Source organism: Ostrinia nubilalis, chromosome 21 (genome assembly GCF_963855985.1).
Source record: "Ostrinia nubilalis chromosome 21, ilOstNubi1.1, whole genome shotgun sequence".
Lineage (NCBI taxonomy): Eukaryota > Metazoa > Arthropoda > Insecta > Lepidoptera > Crambidae > Ostrinia > Ostrinia nubilalis.
In genome coordinates, this window is record NC_087108.1 from 10438784 (window position 1) to 10456341 (window position 17558).

At 36.3% G+C, this 17558-nt stretch overlaps 1 protein-coding gene across 1 annotated transcript; it reads right to left on the reverse strand.

The window, feature by feature from the left end:
- Positions 1-2407: 2407 nt before the first annotated feature.
- On the reverse strand, positions 2408-17167 carry LOC135082373 (apolipoprotein D-like). Its single transcript, XM_063977169.1, has 6 exons — positions 16937-17167; positions 8865-9019; positions 5146-5213; positions 4043-4194; positions 3251-3428; positions 2408-2616 (listed from the first exon to the last, which is right to left on the reverse strand). The coding sequence occupies exons 1-6, from the start codon at positions 17051-17053 to the stop codon at positions 2480-2482; spliced, it is 807 nt and encodes a 268-aa protein (XP_063833239.1). The 5' UTR covers positions 17054-17167; the 3' UTR covers positions 2408-2479.
- Between the last annotated feature and the right edge of the window lie 391 nt (positions 17168-17558).

The window sequence follows — 17558 nt, forward strand, 5'->3', positions numbered from 1 at the left end:
CTTATCCCAAGAGACCGAATATAAAAAAAACCTCTCCATAGAAATTATCACCATCACGAGGATGTGAATTTTTTTGAGAATTTGATATTGGTCCTGTAAGAAAAGTAGTTGTATTTCAGTAGTAGAATCAACCCTTCTTGTTTCATCAGCAAGAGTAACTATAAAAACGCCCTGTAGGTAGGTATTATTAAGCTGAAGAGTTTGTTTAGTGTCAAAGACTGTCACACAGTGTAACTTAAATTGGCATATTATGATAATGAACATAAAAACTTAAATAAATATTTATGTTAATATTTTTTCTATTTATTTATTTTCCCAAAGCTTCACAGTGACAGCTGAAACAGCAATACTGTTAACAAAACAGTAAAACTAAACTTGGAACAAACTGTTACAAATATGAGGGGTTTAATATTTTACAAATTAAAATAAAACCGCATGTTGCTTTACTTTCTCGTATAGGTAATAAATGTAATTAATGGCTAGATTATTAATGTTACTTTGTTACCCTCAATAGTGAGGAAATCTTATAAAATGGTAACCCTGATTTTTATTGTCATTCAAGTGCTCTTTCTTCGCATAGGCTTCTGTGATTTGGCCAAGGGCCACACACATTGCGATAACATTATGCGACATTGATTTGACAGCAGCGGAGTGAAGTCTTGCGACTATGCAAAATGATACCTGTAATCGTAGCGCATACAGACATAGACGGGGCGGGGCACATAGCTCGTAGAGCTGATGGCCGCTGGGGCAGGAAAGTTCTTGAGTGGCGACCACGAGCCGAAAGACTTAGCGTGGGCAGGCCTCCCACTAGGTGGACCGACGATCTGGTGAAGGTCGCGGGAGGTGCCTGTATGCGAGCGGTGCAGGATCGGTCTTCGTGGAAATCCTTGGGGGAGGCCTTTGTCCAGCAGTGGACGTCTTTTCGGCTGAAACGAACGAACGAACGATACGTATTACCACTATTTACCAGACATTACTATTTATTGCATACTCGCCGGATTACACGTAGGAGCACGCGCGTAACAGCTTCGGCCTTGCATTATTATAAGATCTTGTTCCGCCCTTTTACGAACTTCCTCCGTGAGGATATCCCCGCCGAATTCTATGATGAACCTATCAAAAGTCATATTCTGCAATGTCAACCCACCACAAGGTGGACCGACGACCTGATAAAGGTAGCGGGAAGGCGCTGGATGCAGGCCGCTACCAACCGTGCGATGTGGAAGTCATTGGGGGAGGCCTATGTTCAGTAGTGGACGTCCTGTGGCTGAAATGATGATGATGATGAAGAAATGAATGAAAATGACAAATCTTCGAACGTGTATAATACCGTGCCAAACTATTGCCGTTTTTGTTGTAAAGATCATGCAGCGCTACTTGCGGATATTATTGGAAAGAAAACTATGTGGGCTCTAGATCTGAAGCCGCTTTAACGAACACGAAGTGCTCATACAATGCGGCGTATTTTCTTCCAGTCTTTAGTCAGGACTTTAGTCGAATTAAAACCCCGGTTGAACGTGATATAGCCGCACTAGAATACGATGCTTTTTTGCATAATCGCAAGACTTCGTTCCGGTGTCGACCGAATGTTATCATGATGTATGTGGCCCAGGGGTTACCGTAGCCGCTAAGGTTTGAAACTTCTTGCTTAAAAAATTGTAGTCTTTGGCATAGACTACGATGGTAGTCATGGAGATAGGAGTTTGTTATCTCGTGTCAGATGTAAATGGTGAAAAGAAAACTCATGATTCGTGGTATTTTTATGTAATATGTAGGTATTTTATAAAAGTGGAACCCCGAGTGATCTCCAAAACCCATTCTATTATTATATACGATTCGGCTTCGATATCTATAATACAATAGGAGTTTATTTCATGTGTCAGATGACAAGGGTGGAAACAACCTACGATTCATGTTGTTTATTTACGTGCAATATGTGGGCATATTGTAAAAGTGGAATGCCGAGTTGTATTTCTAAAACTTGTTCTATTATTTTATACTATTTGGCTGCGACTCGGCGTGACGACAATACAAAACATTTTTCGCGAATCGGTGTTCATACATTCACACAATACATTAGACGCCATGTTGTCATAAACGACATATTATAAAATCGCTGTGATTTAATATTCTTAATCATTAATTTTATGGCAAGTGTCCATCAGGAATCATTGTTCTTACACACAGAATCGTATTATTTCGCTTTCGGGTAGTAATATGTCAAAATTGTTGGTTCTTTAGGCGAACAATGTATGGAGAACGAACATTGTCCTTTCAAAAATTCACCACTTTACATAAATGTCTTAACTTTTAGTGGTGACCGTAGTTACGTTTAATTTCAAAAAAGTAGTACCTACTTACAAACAATTTTAATCAATATAAGGTTCTTTACATCAGATTGTTGTCTTTGCGTATCATCTGTTGTCTATGTATCCGATATAGCCTCCTTTAAACCTAAACTAAGAGAGGAACTTCTTCAAGGTAACCACTCAGCGTCCATATCAAGGTTACGTTCACGCCCATGCGTGGGCGTCTCGGTGAGATCCTCCTTGCTGCTGGCTACCTTGTGGTAAACCTTCTTGCCTGCTTCTACGACGTATTCCACTCCGTCAGCTGAAAATTAAAAATAGCTGTTAAAATCAAAGTTAAAACGAATAAAGTTGGGAAACCCAATCGATTTCTATTTTCCTCCAGTAATACATTAGACAAAGTTTATGAAACTACATCGTCTACATCCTTTGAGTGAGACAATAATAATATTATGGTAAACGGGATACATAGATAGTACAATGATATCATCTATGTAAATATCAATAACAGTCTACTGGGGGTATTGCTTATGGGGCTACTCTAGACCAAAAGACACAGAGAACATGAAAATGATATGAATCTCAGGCTTATTATGATAATTGCCTACCTCCATTTTTTTTTATGCAAAACCAGAATTAGTTCCTTCAGATTTTAATGAGAAATCCTTTAAAATATCAAGACTTAAATTCAATGTCCAGCTCAGCTCAAATACACAATATTCTAGCAAAGCAAATGCGTGTGCATTATCTTCTTTTAACAGTAAACTCTACATATAAGAATCAGTTGTGGTTTCCGATGTTGTGCTTTTTCAAACCTGGCCTTCACTGGTTTAGTTTTTATTGGTGGTCAAGCTGTAATGTAGCTCACGGCTACACAGAAGTTCCATCAGAGGAAAATAATATCCCTTAAAATATAATAAAACTACAGGAATACTGACCAATGGTCTCTCCAGTCTTCCTGACAGCCTGACCGATGTTATGGGAGGAGAAGGTGTTGGGATCGATGTTGATGTTGACGCCCTCTGTGGACCCATTGGGGTGGAGCGGGCAGCCGGTCTGCGTGATGATGGACAGGTCGTACGGGTCTACGCCGAAGGAAGACAGTTTGGTGCGCATCTGGAAAAATCAAGAGATAAAAATACTAAGTATTCTTGGTGAATTCGGCTTAATAGCCTGGATAACTAGAGACAAATCTTCAGATGTTGGCGACTTCGAATTGATAGTCACATCACATTTATTGTAATTTCAGAAACAAAACTTCAGATATAGTTTAAAAAACCATTCTCTGTACTTTTAACTTGCAGATCTCTACTCTAAGTATACAGAGAGGGATTATGAGTTGCCAAAAGTTTATTAAAACTTATGTGCTTAGTTATAATTTTTGCAAAATTAACCAATAAAAAGGGCTGATCAGAATGATATTTGCCAATCATTAAAAATAACGTTTCCGTTCGATCTCAAAAAGATTTGGTATTAGAGGTACTCGTGACTTGTAAAATACTTTCGATTGTAATCAACTCCTCTTAGGGTGGATTCGACCAAACAAGAGTAAATAGTAATCTCAGATTAAATCGTCAGTTTTGACATATTTCCCATACTGAAACTGTCAATGTGCCAGTTATACCAGGAGTTATTCTCGGATAAGTTTGGTCGAATCAAGTCTCAGTAGTAAAACTAAATTTAATGAAATTCCTTCATAACAATGAACTAGCAGATAGACCAAGACCTACCTTGTCAACAAACATCTTGTCGAGCTCCTTGCCGCGCGACAGGATCGTCGCGGATCTTCGGTGCGCGAACGCAAGCTTCTGGCAGGTGAAGATGGCGGCGTACGTGGTGTAGTCTGTGGCAATGACCGTGTACTGCGCTGAGCCTGCTACACCTAAAATAATAAATATTTAGAAAATATCAAGAAATGAGGAGATCCGTAAACGAACTAAAGTCGCTGACATAGCCCGACGGATTAGTAAGCTGAAGTGGCAATGGACAGGGCACATAGTACGCAGAACTGACGGCCGATGGGGCAGCAAGGTTCTGGAATAGAGGCCGCGTACCGGAAAACGCAGCGTGAGACGTCCACCTACAAGGTGGACCGACGACATCGTAAAGGTAGCAGGGAAGCGCTGGACGCAGGCCGCTACCAATCGATCAATATGGAAAGCATTGGGGGAGGCCTATGTTCAGCAGTGGACGTCCTATGGCTGAGATGATGATGATGATGATAGGAAAGATCACTCAGTCCACACGCAATGTTTTTGAATAGAAGGTTGAAGTAAAAGCACCGGTTTAAGTAACATGACTACAGCAGTTGCTATTTGTCAACAGAACGTGTAGGAATACTTATATCCCATTACAGATTACTTTACATAACTATATGTACTAGAAATACCATCAATGGATTGCTGAGCCTATGATAAATCGTCTATAAATAATTTCCTCATCACAAGAAAATGCCTATACATACCTATGATGATTGCTTATGTAAGATGTACTAGCATCCTATTTATTTACTGGTAAGATAAAACTATAAGGTCAGTATTAAACATTACAGTATGTAACTGTTATGTAATGTCTATAAATGGCTCTACTGTTAGACTTAGATAACTTCTATTAAGAATATGGAACATTCTAGTCTAGTTTACCTCCTACATATGAGCAGGGTAACCACTAGTTAATGATATTAAAGGGATTGGGTCTTGACTCGCGTCATTTCACAGAATTACCTATTAGTTAGGTATTGTAGTAGCGTGTCGGAAAGCCGTAGGTTATCCTATTAGGAAATTCGGATAAAAGTAAGTAGTCAAGAAAAAACAAAGAATGAATATCTACTTACTAAGAGGGAATCGCACTTTCATCCTTGCAGGAACAGCTGGGTCCGGGACTGTCAGGATACCGGTGTATCTAAAAACATAATTTCCTATGTATTAGAATACTCTAGCGCCTAGTACCCCAACAATGAACTGTCTCTATCCAATCATCATTGGATTAACCTTGATTTGGCGGAATGCAAACCACCAGCCCTCCTAGAAGAAGTAACGAAACTACTTCGCTCCGGCTTTATTTTTCATACTAACAACTACTTGGCCTACTTGAAGTTTAGATTCTAAACTTATAAAAACATTACGTTCATAAACCTTTTCTTACTTTTAAGACAAGAAATAAAGTATAAATATGTTGGTTATGAACTTATGTAATTTTTTCAGCTTAACTGAATTTTTGGTAGCGTAGTGGCACCAATGATCGACACTTTAAGGAGATATTGGGCTTCTTATTAAGATTAAAGGTCATTTAGTCATCTTTAAACCAAAAGTAACGATTGAGCATGATAAGGTATATTCTTGAGATAAGAATAGGATGTATTATTTTTATTAACTATACACGGACTAGAAAAAAATCCCAAAAAATGAAAAAGCATATAAATCTCCAATCATCGACACCGAATCTCCAGTAGTCAACACCCAGTCATCGACAGCTGCCACTTACCGACACCCAGTTATCGACGATCTCCTTTTTTGACCAGGTTTAGGACGGAAGCTGTGCCAGTCCTGGCTGGTGTACTGCCGGTCGACTTAGAGGTACAGATAGGTGCGGCTATGTACTTCGCATCAAGGGAAAATATACCTAACCTCCGATTTCTTAAATAGCCGCGATCGTTCTAAAATAAGCCGATTATTTGATTCCCGAGAAGTCGTTGAAGAGGAATTACTTAATGAATGGCAAAAAAGATGGAATACGTCAGTCAAAGGGCGTCACTTATATACTATGTACGCGAACGTCTAACTAGGCGATGGTTAGAAATCGACCATTGCTCGTCGCAGTTCCTCATGGGGCATGGCAACTTTAAACATAAACTTCACTAATTCAAACTAGTTCCGTCTCCTTTTTGCGAGTGTTCCACTAATGATGTCAGTCATGAGCAGTCTGCCCATCATATTATCTTGTGGGAGTGTGATCTTTGGAAACATGAACGTAATTTAAGCTATAGGTATGTTGTATTGAACAACATACCTACATCTGTTTCCGCAATTTATTACACCAATCTTGTCGCGACAAGGAAAAATTTCCGTGCTTTTAAGCGATTTTGTGAAAAATATTATTGGCAGGTAGTTGCTAATTGCTCATAAGATAAGCCCCCTTAATTGATATTTATTGTCCGTAGTGCATAATCTTTTCTTAAAGGGTTTAAACCTTTGTTTGTCACCTGTCATCCGCTTTGCAATGGAGGGAAGTCGAACCTTAATTTCGAACTCCTCCTATGTTCTTCTGAATAATTTCGTTGCGGGTCCAATGACAGTTTAACTTTCCCCCGGGACAAACTTGACCTTCATTGGTTGGGTTTTTGTGGCGGTCAAGCCGTAGATCCTGGCTACACAGGAGTTGCAGTGGTGGGAACGAGAGGTGGGAATAGTCCCGATTTTAGTTAAAACTGTGCTCGGCCCCATTATACAGGGTGGAAACGAAAAGTGATCTCTCTCGATTATTTCTAAACTATCTATACAAGATATCGAAAAACTGGTTATTGATCCTGAAAGTGCTTCACGAGCTCTTTCAAACGGTATCAGTAATAGGTTACAGAATTAACTGGATCTATCCGAAAATTCAATGTTTTCAGGCTTCATACTAAATGTATGCAAGCCACACAATATTAGAAGTGTTAATTTTTTTTAATTCCATAATAAACACTTAAATTGAACTCCAAATTGCATTCTTATTTAGAAAACATTGGTTTTAGGCTTTACTTACTATAATATTATCAAGACATGAGTGCCATGACTGTGGCAGTACTAAATGTGTGGAAGCTGGTAACATTGAATTTTCGGATAGATCAAGTTTATTTTGTAACCTATTATTGGTACCGTTGGATAGAGCTCGTGAAGCACTTTCAGGATCAGTAACCAGTTTTTGGATATCTTGAATAGTTTTTAATATTATGTGGTTTTACTAAATGTATGGAAGCCGGAAACATTGAATTTTCGGATTGATCCAGTTTATTTGGTAACCTATTATTGGTACCGTTGGATAGAGCTCGTAAAGCACTTTCAGGATCAGTAATCAGTTTTTGGATATCTTGTATTAGTTAAGAAATAATGGAGTGAGATCACTTATCGTTTCCACCCTGTATAATATAGTGTAACCCATTGTTGTTTTTCCCGAAATTTTATCATGGAGCGTAATCCTACCTAGGTACTCCGAAACGTTTAGCAGCAACTGCAATCTTTTCGCAATTTTAACAGCTTCTACAGCTTTTTCTAACTGCTCGGGAGAATATTTTTTTCTCGAACCAATCATCGACATATATTATTCCCCAATAATCGACACTTGTCGATTACTGGTAGCTCGACTATGAATAGTTTACTTCAAATATCTACTAAATGCGCAAAGTCATAAGAACTATATTCGGTTGTCAAATGAAAAATGTTCCAAAAAATTACTATCGACACGTGTCGATTATTGGAAAAGTCAGTTTGTGAAAACCAGTGATCGACACCAACATTTTACTAATATCAAAATAACATTTTAAATTCGTTATAACAAAAATGGATTCTATAGTTCTTAAAGTAACCCGTGAATAAGATAAAACTCAAATAAGTTACAATACAGTAGTGTAATTAACAAAAAATGTACTCACTTCCTTAAGGATTTTACTAAGAAATGTTGTTATTTTCACCGGTATTCCAGCCGCAATCAGTTGTTATACTGCCATTTTCAAAATAAATTGGCGGATTTTGCTTAAATGTCAATGGGAGGCAGTCAAAAGTGTGCTTTCTATGGTACAGTGTTGACATATTAAGAAATCGATTTTATACTCTTATTTTATTGAATCAAAAAATAAAGTGTCGGTCATTGGTTCTTGTCGGTCATTGGTGCCACTACGTTAACTCTATCTAGGAGCAAGAGGGTAGGCGTCCATCAAATGCCGTCCAGAATCATCATCATCGCATCAAAATAATGAGACGCTGATCAAGACCTCTCCCGATGTGGATGAAAAACATAAAGTTACCTTATCAGAAGGGATGTCTGCAATCAGGGGGCGTATTGTGAGTTTACGTCAAATTATTCCATGTCGACTGCGTAAAAAAGTGACATTTAAATGTATAACGGATTGTACAGCGCCAGCGCAATCTTTCCAGAACTAAAATCTTCAATTATATTTTTTAAAGCAGTCGATATCGAATGCGTTTGAGTTTTGACGTAATACATGCACACTACCTACATCTTCATAGAAACGCACCGAGCGCGGTTTGTATGTGAGCGCGCCAATATACGTATGCGGCGCGCACGCACACACTGACAAAATTCGGCGTACCTCACCGCTAATCACCGCTAAATTTTGTCAGTGTGTGCGTGCGCGCCGCATACGTGTTGGCGCGCTCACATACAAACCGCGCCCGTGCGTTTCTATGAAGATGACCTACTCATTTGTATTTACTCTGACACTACACCCCCAGGAATATTCTTCTACGAATGCAGTAAATAGGTTCTTTGCCTTGGGGTAAATCAGTTCGCTGTCAAATAGATTGAGGGCATTATAGATAACTGAAAGTAACAAACCTGTAATCATGCTTCAACGGAGTCAATCCCAAGATGAAGTGCTGGGAGACCTGCTCCAGCTCATACTTCCCGGGCTCGGGCGTCTTGGTGAAGTTGTACGTGATGCAGTGCGAGGCCGTTGAGGTCTTCTGGATGACGTACCATACGCCCAGCAGCTGGAAAGGTCAAATAAGTTCAAGATAAGTTCATCAGTAAGCTAAATAGTGTTGTGTTTGACTTTTAAGGAAAGTAAACAATGTAAGATACTTTATAACGTGTAATTTAAATGTAATATTATACAGTGTGAGTCACGTTAAAGTGTACATATGAAAATAGATGAAATTAGACCTATTTTTATCGACAAAAAAGAGGTCAAAAAATTTTTGAGATTTTTTAAAAAAAATTATAGAATTTTTTTTCTTCCAATTACTTATTGTAAAGAAAACGTAATAACTTTTAAACTAAACGGTATATCCTGATAAAATAAAGACAGTAATAATGCTAATTAACAGGCGATACTAAAAAAATACATAAAATACACAAAAAATGCCAACAAATAATAAAAAATGACACTTTTTGAAAAAAATCTGCTTTTAAATTCGTGTTTTTTTGGTTATTTGATAAATTTCTCCAAACAATGCCCTTATAACCGGTGGTTTTTATTACTTTGTATTATTCTCTATCGTATTATCTTTGTAAAACCAAAAATCGCATGTCTCTATCCCTATCACAACATTTGCTATGATCGTTTGAACAAAGGCCTGCCACAACATTATTCTGCGCTACAGGTAGAGACAATTTTAATTTTAACTAAAATGCTTATTTTACTTCGAAATCTTTTGTTTCTATTTGAAATCTAACTTGTCTTTATCAAAATTACAAATCTAGAGCCATTTTCAGTTTCGTTGTTAACGAAGCGTTGAATGGAGCGCCCGGAGAGGCTTAGTTCAACCGATCATTGCAAACGTTGTGATAGGGATAGAGACATGCAATTTTTGGTTTTACGAAGGTAATACGATAGAGAATAATACAAAGTAATAAAAACCACCGGTTGTAGGGGCATTTTTTGGAGAAATTTATCAAATAACCAAAAAAACACGAATTTAAAAGCAGATGTTTTTCAAAAAGTATCATTTTTTATTATTTGTTGGCATTTTTTTTGTATTTTATGTATTTTTTTAGTATCGCCTGTTAATTAGCATTATTACTGTCTTTATTTTATCAGGATATACCGCTTAGTTTAAAAGTAAGTAAGAAAAAATATTCTATAAAAAATTAAAAAAAAATCTTACAAATTTTTTGACCTCTTTTTTGTCGATAAAAATAGGTCTAGTTTCATCTATTTTCATATGTACACTTTAACGTGACTCACACTGTATAGGTATGTGCAATTGTTGTGCATAGTATCTCTTTTTCAGGGTGTCCACGGAAAAACAGCGTCATGGCATTACTACCTACTGAGATGCTAAGACCGATACCATGCTGAGAGGATACCTTTTTTTTATCCCCAACGAGGAAGCTCTTGTATCTCATTGTGTGTAAATTCATTTTTAAAGATCTGTCTGTCTATGTTATGTGTAATGTTATTAAATAAATATTTTATCTTTCTTCTTTCTTTCATTACTCCATTCTTCATTCTTTCATTCCGTCTGCTCGTTTGCCTACTGTCACATAAAAAAACTCATTAAATAATCACACTATCATAGTGTGTATGTTTGTTACTCCTTCACGTCTAAACAGCTGGAGCGATTTTAATCAAATTTAGTATGGAGTTAGCTGACACAAAGATAATTTTCCAAACGAAACTGTTTTATAAGTATTTCTTATGTTCTTACTATTTTTTCACGACATCAAAGAACATTTTATTTAAGCCCAGACCATCAACTTTTAGTTGGTCGATAGTTGGGCCCGATTTTAATTTGTATGAAGAATCAACCGATACCAAATCGGTGTAATGTGCGCTCTTCCATACATGCCCATACTGATTTTCCCGACTAAACTATCGGCCGACAAAAAATCGGTGGTCTGCGCCTAGGCTAAATTCAATAAATGGGTAAAGTAGCCGTAGTAGGTGTATCTGAACAATAGTGATTTGATATCGACCTCTTTTCAATCGACATGCATAGTAACAAAACGTACAAGTAAGTGTAAAAGTTAACTAGGTAGCTACGTGATGGTATTGCATAACACAAACCAATAGACTGGTTACAATAACAAAATTCAATTTAACTTAGGCGTACTTTATTTGACCACCTATTATTATTGACCATTCTTATAAATATTTTGTTTAAGCTAGCATTTTTATATAGGAAATAAGAAAACAATCCTGCGTCTACAATATAAGTTTAATTAATTTTGTAGAGACCTTTCAAAATCAAGTTACGATATACTCTGCCTGAACAAAATTCTGTAGCTTCAGCGGGCTTTGTAGTCATTTACAAACGTATTCACAAACATTACTATGAGGTCCAACATGAACCAATCACAAAGCTCTATTCAACGCTGTGCGTTCGATATGCTGCTTCACTTAAGCAAGCATTGTTTGTGAACACGGGCGTTACTTACATGTTAAACGCACAACAAAAACTAACAATACAATGGCACATTCTATCTAAAGGCGCATTGCGGGGTATAGCACGTAGCGTAGCCTTCCAAAGCAAGTTCGATATACCATTTATAACTCACTGGTGAAGTCTCACTTAGACTATCTAATCGAGGTGTGGGGATCAGCCGCTAAAACCAATCTGATAAAATTACAGACATTGCAAAATAGAATTATCAAAACACTTTTTCAATATGATTATTTTACACCTACAAAAGTAATATTTATGGAAACAAAGTTAATGAATATCGCTCAAATATTTAAATTTAATACTTGCCTTTTAATTAGAAAAAATTTTAACCGACTTCAAAAAAGGAGGAGGTTATATGTTCGACTGTATGTATTTTTTTTTTTCTATGTATGTTCACCGATTACTCCGTCAATTGTGGACCGATTTTCAAAATTCTTTTTTTGTTCGATAGGGTATACTTCTGAGGTGGTCCCATTGTCACCAAGTTAGGATCTGATGATGGGATCCTAGGGAAATCGAGGGCAACCCTCAAATTTTATAGGCACGTATATCGTTTTTCAAACTTTTTCTTAAGTTATTCAAGTATTTGCTCCTGGAAATCATCATTTCATATTGATGAGCTGATGATAGAAGGTAAAACTCCTTAATGCTTAGGAGTTGGAAGATAATTCTTTTAATTTTATAGATAAGTATAGTTTCTAAAGTTATTCAAGTGTTTACATCTGATATTCATCATCTCATCATGATGAACTGGTCATGGTAGGTACAACTCCTTAATGCTTAGAAGTTGGAGGATAATTCTTTAAATATTATAGTTACAAATAGACCAACAGTTGTATTCTTTCATGTTTTTAAGGTGGGCTGACGGTTTAAGGTCTTTTTAGGTTTCCTATATGGTAACCTGTATTTTGTAGGGAATATTATTTTACAGTTCATGAAGAATATGGTCTCAATGTACTGCCTACCTTCAGTGGTAACATCAAGGTAATAATTAGTTAACTAAAAAGCAAGAAATAAGTAAAATTTTATAAAAAAAAAAAAAACCGACTCCACTAAACCTACACTAAAAAGTAGAAAAATAATTACTACTTACCTACTTATTTATTAGGACGAATTAATATTTATGTAGGTATACCATGATTGATACTTTTGGAGTCGGTGCAGGCAAACTTTACATGTTTCATAATCTTGGCTCATGGTATACCTACATAAATATTAATTCGTCCTAATAAATAAGTAGGTAATTAGTAATTATTTTTCTACTTTTTAGTGTAGGTTTTTTGGACAAAAGCATTCACATTGACATAACTTTCATAAAAAAATCACAATGTCATAAACTTAGAACTCGCCAATCAAATAATATCTGCTTGAGTAAGCCCCGAACGAACTATGGAAAAAATAATATTATGTTTCAAGGTGCACAATTTTTTAACAAATTGCCCAAAAATATAAAAGATGCTAAAACCCAATTAACATTTAAAAAGTTACTTAGAGACCACATCTTAAAGGATCAGTCACTTTTAAGTTGAATTAATTTTGTTGCGTAAATGAGTTAATGTATCCGCGGCCTTTTAGCGCCTGCATTGAACTCGATCAGCAGTTGAATGTTCGGCGTGTGAATGTTCTTATAATATGTACCCACTTTTGTGTTCGCGCGTTTACATAATTAATATTTTTGTTGAATTGTATTTTCTCTGTAAGTGATTTTTGTAATCTTTTGAGAAAATAAATATCTTAAACCATAAACGATTTGAAAACAGGATCTCCATAAAAAAAACTACGTACAACAATAGAAATTGTCGTAGTTATGCATTGTTATGTTATGTTATCGAATCGCAATTTTCATAATGGTGTAAAATGTTATGATGCATACTATAAATCATAACATTTTATGAATAACTCAAGTCGCAGGTAATACGAGTTAGTCATCTTATAAAAGTTTCCTCCATATATCCTATTCTAATATACAGGGTGGAATTTTGTAATGCCACCTGGAGGGAAAGTACTCTTAATACTGCAGATAGAAAATTTTACAGAAAGAAAACGTTCCTTTATTTTTGAAAAGAAAAAGAACTGCATTCATAGATTTTCAAAATTTTTTCGAAAATTCACTACCATACCATACAATTTTCTGTACATAATTAAAATAATTAAAGATTTTATGGATTTCCTTTCATTTGATTTATCAAGTTTGTTAGAAAGATTTCATTCTTATACTTGACCCTACGAGCTATGTGCCCCGCCCACTGCCACTTGATTTTAGCAATTCTGCAAGCTATGTCGCACTATGGATCGAAATTGCGATTTATGGACATAGCGATTTTTTTCACAATTTCTATTTGAAAAAATTACCTATCGATAGGTTACGTTACTCTGATGAATAAATGCTGCACAAGTTTTGATAGCGTAGGATTATAGTCAACAAGCCATAAAACAAGGCTCAAGTAGTTTCAAAGCAAGATCTGTCAAGGCTTAGTCGAAATCGACCACTTTATGTTTCATTCCATACAACGAAAATGGAAAATATTTTTTTCCAGCCAAACTATTGGTTTTAGAGAAAAACTTGTGCAGCATTTATTCATCAGAATAACGTAACCTATCGATAGGTAATTTTTTCAAATAGAAATTGTGAAAAAAATCTCTATGTCCATAAATCGTAATTTCGATCCATAGTGTGTCGGTCACTTTGGTTCTCCTGCGGATCTCCTCATTTCTGATTCGACGATCGATGCAATAAAAATACAGGGTGTAATTTTTAACAGATTTTAGTTGGTTCGATACCCAAGTGTGGCAAGCAAATTTTTGGAAATCTTTGAATGCAGTTCTAATTCTTTTCAAAAATAAAGGAATGTTTTCTTTGAGAAAAAATTTCTATCTACCTACAATATTGAAAGTACTTTCCCTCCAGGTGGCATTACAAAATTCCACCCTGTATATAGTTATTTGAGAACCATGAGGGACAAGCAACGTGTCTTACATACCCATCAATAACCCTCCTTCTGGCGCAGTCGGTAAAAAATGTAGCTAGAGTCGTCTTAAAGAATCGTATCAAAACAGAACGTTTTTGAGAGGAAAAATAAAACGTTTTCTTTTCCAATTACAGGCTTTGTTAAACCTGTATGTATTTTTTACTGGACACCGTTAGTTAATAAACTTCCAAGAATTAAATCTAAATAATAATATGATTATTTAAAGTGCCTGCATGCAGATTAATGTCGCCTTAAAAGCCATTTATTTACTGAAATTAAGCTGCTAAAAGAACGTCTTAAATAACTTCAACCTGAGAAGAAGCAACGCAAGAAACTTAATCACCTTTATAACATGACTAGCTGTGCCCGCGACTTCGTACGCGTGAAAACCTGTTTTCGCAACATTTTTCATTATTGCTCTGCTCCTATTGATCGTAGCGTGATGTTGTATAGCCTCCCTCAATAAATGGGCTATCTAACAGCAAGTTGTGCTGTTAGATAGCCCAAAGAATTTTTCAAATCGGACCAGTAGTTCCGGAGATTAGCGCGTTCAAGTAAACAAACAAATAAACAGACTCTTCAGCTTTAAAATTAGTATAGATTGGATATGCTATTATTCGTTTCACATACAACTATTTGAAATGACAGTGCTGCTGTATTTGTGCGCACATACAATCTCGCTATTCATACGTACAATAAGTACTGATCGTTGTCTGAATGTGAGTCAGTGTTATCAGAGGGGTCGTCAGCGAGTTCTTCCTTTGTGACTGTGAGACATATCTTCTGTTATCTAGTATAGAGATATCGTTGGAAACGGTCAACTCTACGTAAACATAGAGTAGGTTGAGAAAAAGACAATAACAAAAACGTTGATGTTTTTTCAGTTCAAAATCTACTCGTATGTCGATTTTTTGCATGAATTATGCACTTAATTAACTAAGTACATAGTTCTCAATATAAATTATATTCCTTCTGCTACAGAACGATACTTTTTTCGTTACCGTTTTGTGATCTGGCCTGAGTGGAAACCGATCTGTGGTGGACCTACCTTCGAAGACATTCAGGCCATCATCATTGAGTTTTCGTGTCCTATTAATGTTTAAATGGGAATTTGGTTGGTAGAGTCATTTTGAAAATTATAAATAACTTGAAAATATCGAACTGCCTAAGGCGGGAATTGAACCCACGACCTTTCGCTTGCGGGACTGCTCTTCTATATGAACTACTTAGATAGAGTCATGTTTGTGTCTCGTTTCAGCCAAATGACGTCCATGTTTGTGTCTACAAAAATACAAACATAATGTCAAACAAAAGACTGATGGATTAACATTATACGGTTACTTTACCGTTATCAATTAGCGCAGACATGTATGTCAACATCCTTCTTCGATTACAGATAGGTACACGGCTGAGTATGCCCGGTGTTTCTTTACGAGATCGAATCAGAAATGAGGAGATCCGTAAACGAACTAAAGTCGCTGACATAGCCCAACGGATTAGCAAGCTGAAGTGGCAATGGGCAGGGCGCATAGTACGCAGAATTGACGGCCGATGGGGCAACAAGGTTCTGGAGTGGAGGCTGCGCACCGGAAAACGCAGCATAGGACGTCCACCCAGAAGGTGGACCGACGACATCATAAATGTAGAAGCAAGCATTATTTGTGAATACGGGTGATTGTTTCGTTTATGAGTAGGTACAGCTCCTTAGACAAGAGGCAAACTTATAATGTCGAAAAGCGTTTGTTTGTATGGAGTAACATCGCTCCGTAAATGAATTCGATTTTCGATTCGACCAAAGAGTGCCACTTGTCTAAACCTACTGATTCATCTAAGTGTAGATAATATTATAGGCCAAAATAATGAAGATAGTGACTTCCAAAATTCTTATTGATAGGCAAATGTTTTGAATACAATGGATTGAAAGTCAAGGCTGTATTATAAATAATGAATAATTTAGTCATGCGCTCTTAAATTAGCTAAATAAACATTAGTTTTTTATTTGCTTCCGTACCTAAGTATAATTAGTGTTAGTTAATGATCAAAAATTGTGTGACTCACATAGATTATGCTAAAAAACGAATTAAATAAACCCAGTAAACTACGTTACGTACCTACTTAATGAAACTTTAGTTTGCTCAGAAAGAATTAAAATTTTGAACATTCAAAACTAAGGCTGGGCACCATCCTACTTTAACTATGACAGACGTCAAAAATCTGTCAAACTCCATACAAAAAACACCGGTTCGTTGAAGTTACGGTCAAAGTTAGGTGGTGCAACTCAGCATAAGTAGTAGCTAAAATGGTAGCTCTAGTATTATGGGATGCGACTCCTTGTCTTCGAACCAGACAAACGTATGGTTATTCACACAAAAACTTACCCGATTTAGGGTGGATTCGACCAAACAAGAGTAAATATAATCTCAGAATAAATCGTCAGTTTTGACATATTTCCCATACTGAAACTGACAATGTATCAGTTATACCAGGAGTTATTCTCGGATAAAAGTTTGGTCGAATCGGGCATTACTCGAATAACAACAAAATGACATACCTTATTCATTTCAAATCCAGGCATCGGCTCTACCACAGGACAGGCTCCCAAATGGTATGTATGAGTATAAACACCCCCCAGCACAGCAAGCAAAACCACCACCGAATACCGATTCATTTTGCAAAAACTACGACTAGTTGTTCCAAATTCAACTAGTTTTTTATCAAAACTAGTTTACAAAGTGACGCGTGCGCACTCTGTAGAATTCAACAAAAGACTGACTCTACAAGATCATAATACTCCATTCATATAAACAAACCGGTTGTGCGTTCAATACAGCGAATGTGATACGAGTTCTGAGAAATATTTGTTGGATCTCGCTGAATAGAAACCAATTTGTCTTAATTAAGTACATATGTATAGTTGTTAAGGAAAAAGTTATTTGTAGTAAAAGAAGAAGGCCTATTTAATTAATTAAATCATTGGTTTCCTATTTACAACTTGATTTTTTTAACCACTGGTTAGTGGTTTAGTAACGCTAGATCACTGCAAATGGTTGTATGAGTAGTATCATATAAATTGCTTAAGAAATCATACTCCAAATTATTATAGATTCATTCTCAAGCATAGATTCAATTATATATTTTTTAATTTCAATCAATCGACAGCACATCAAATTATA

Excerpts from the sequence above, each read along its gene's own strand:
- LOC135082373 (XM_063977169.1), bottom strand. The coding sequence starts at position 17,053 with ATGAATCGGTATTCGGTGGTGGTTTTGCTTGCTGTGCTGGGGGGTGTT. Across the intron at positions 5,214-8,864 it reads CCGTTGAAGCATGATTACAG|ATACACCGGTATCCTGACAG; the intron begins GTTTGTTACTTT and ends TTATGTTTTTAG. Across the intron at positions 3,429-4,042 it reads ACAAGATGTTTGTTGACAAG|ATGCGCACCAAACTGTCTTC; the intron begins GTAGGTCTTGGT and ends TGATTTTTCCAG.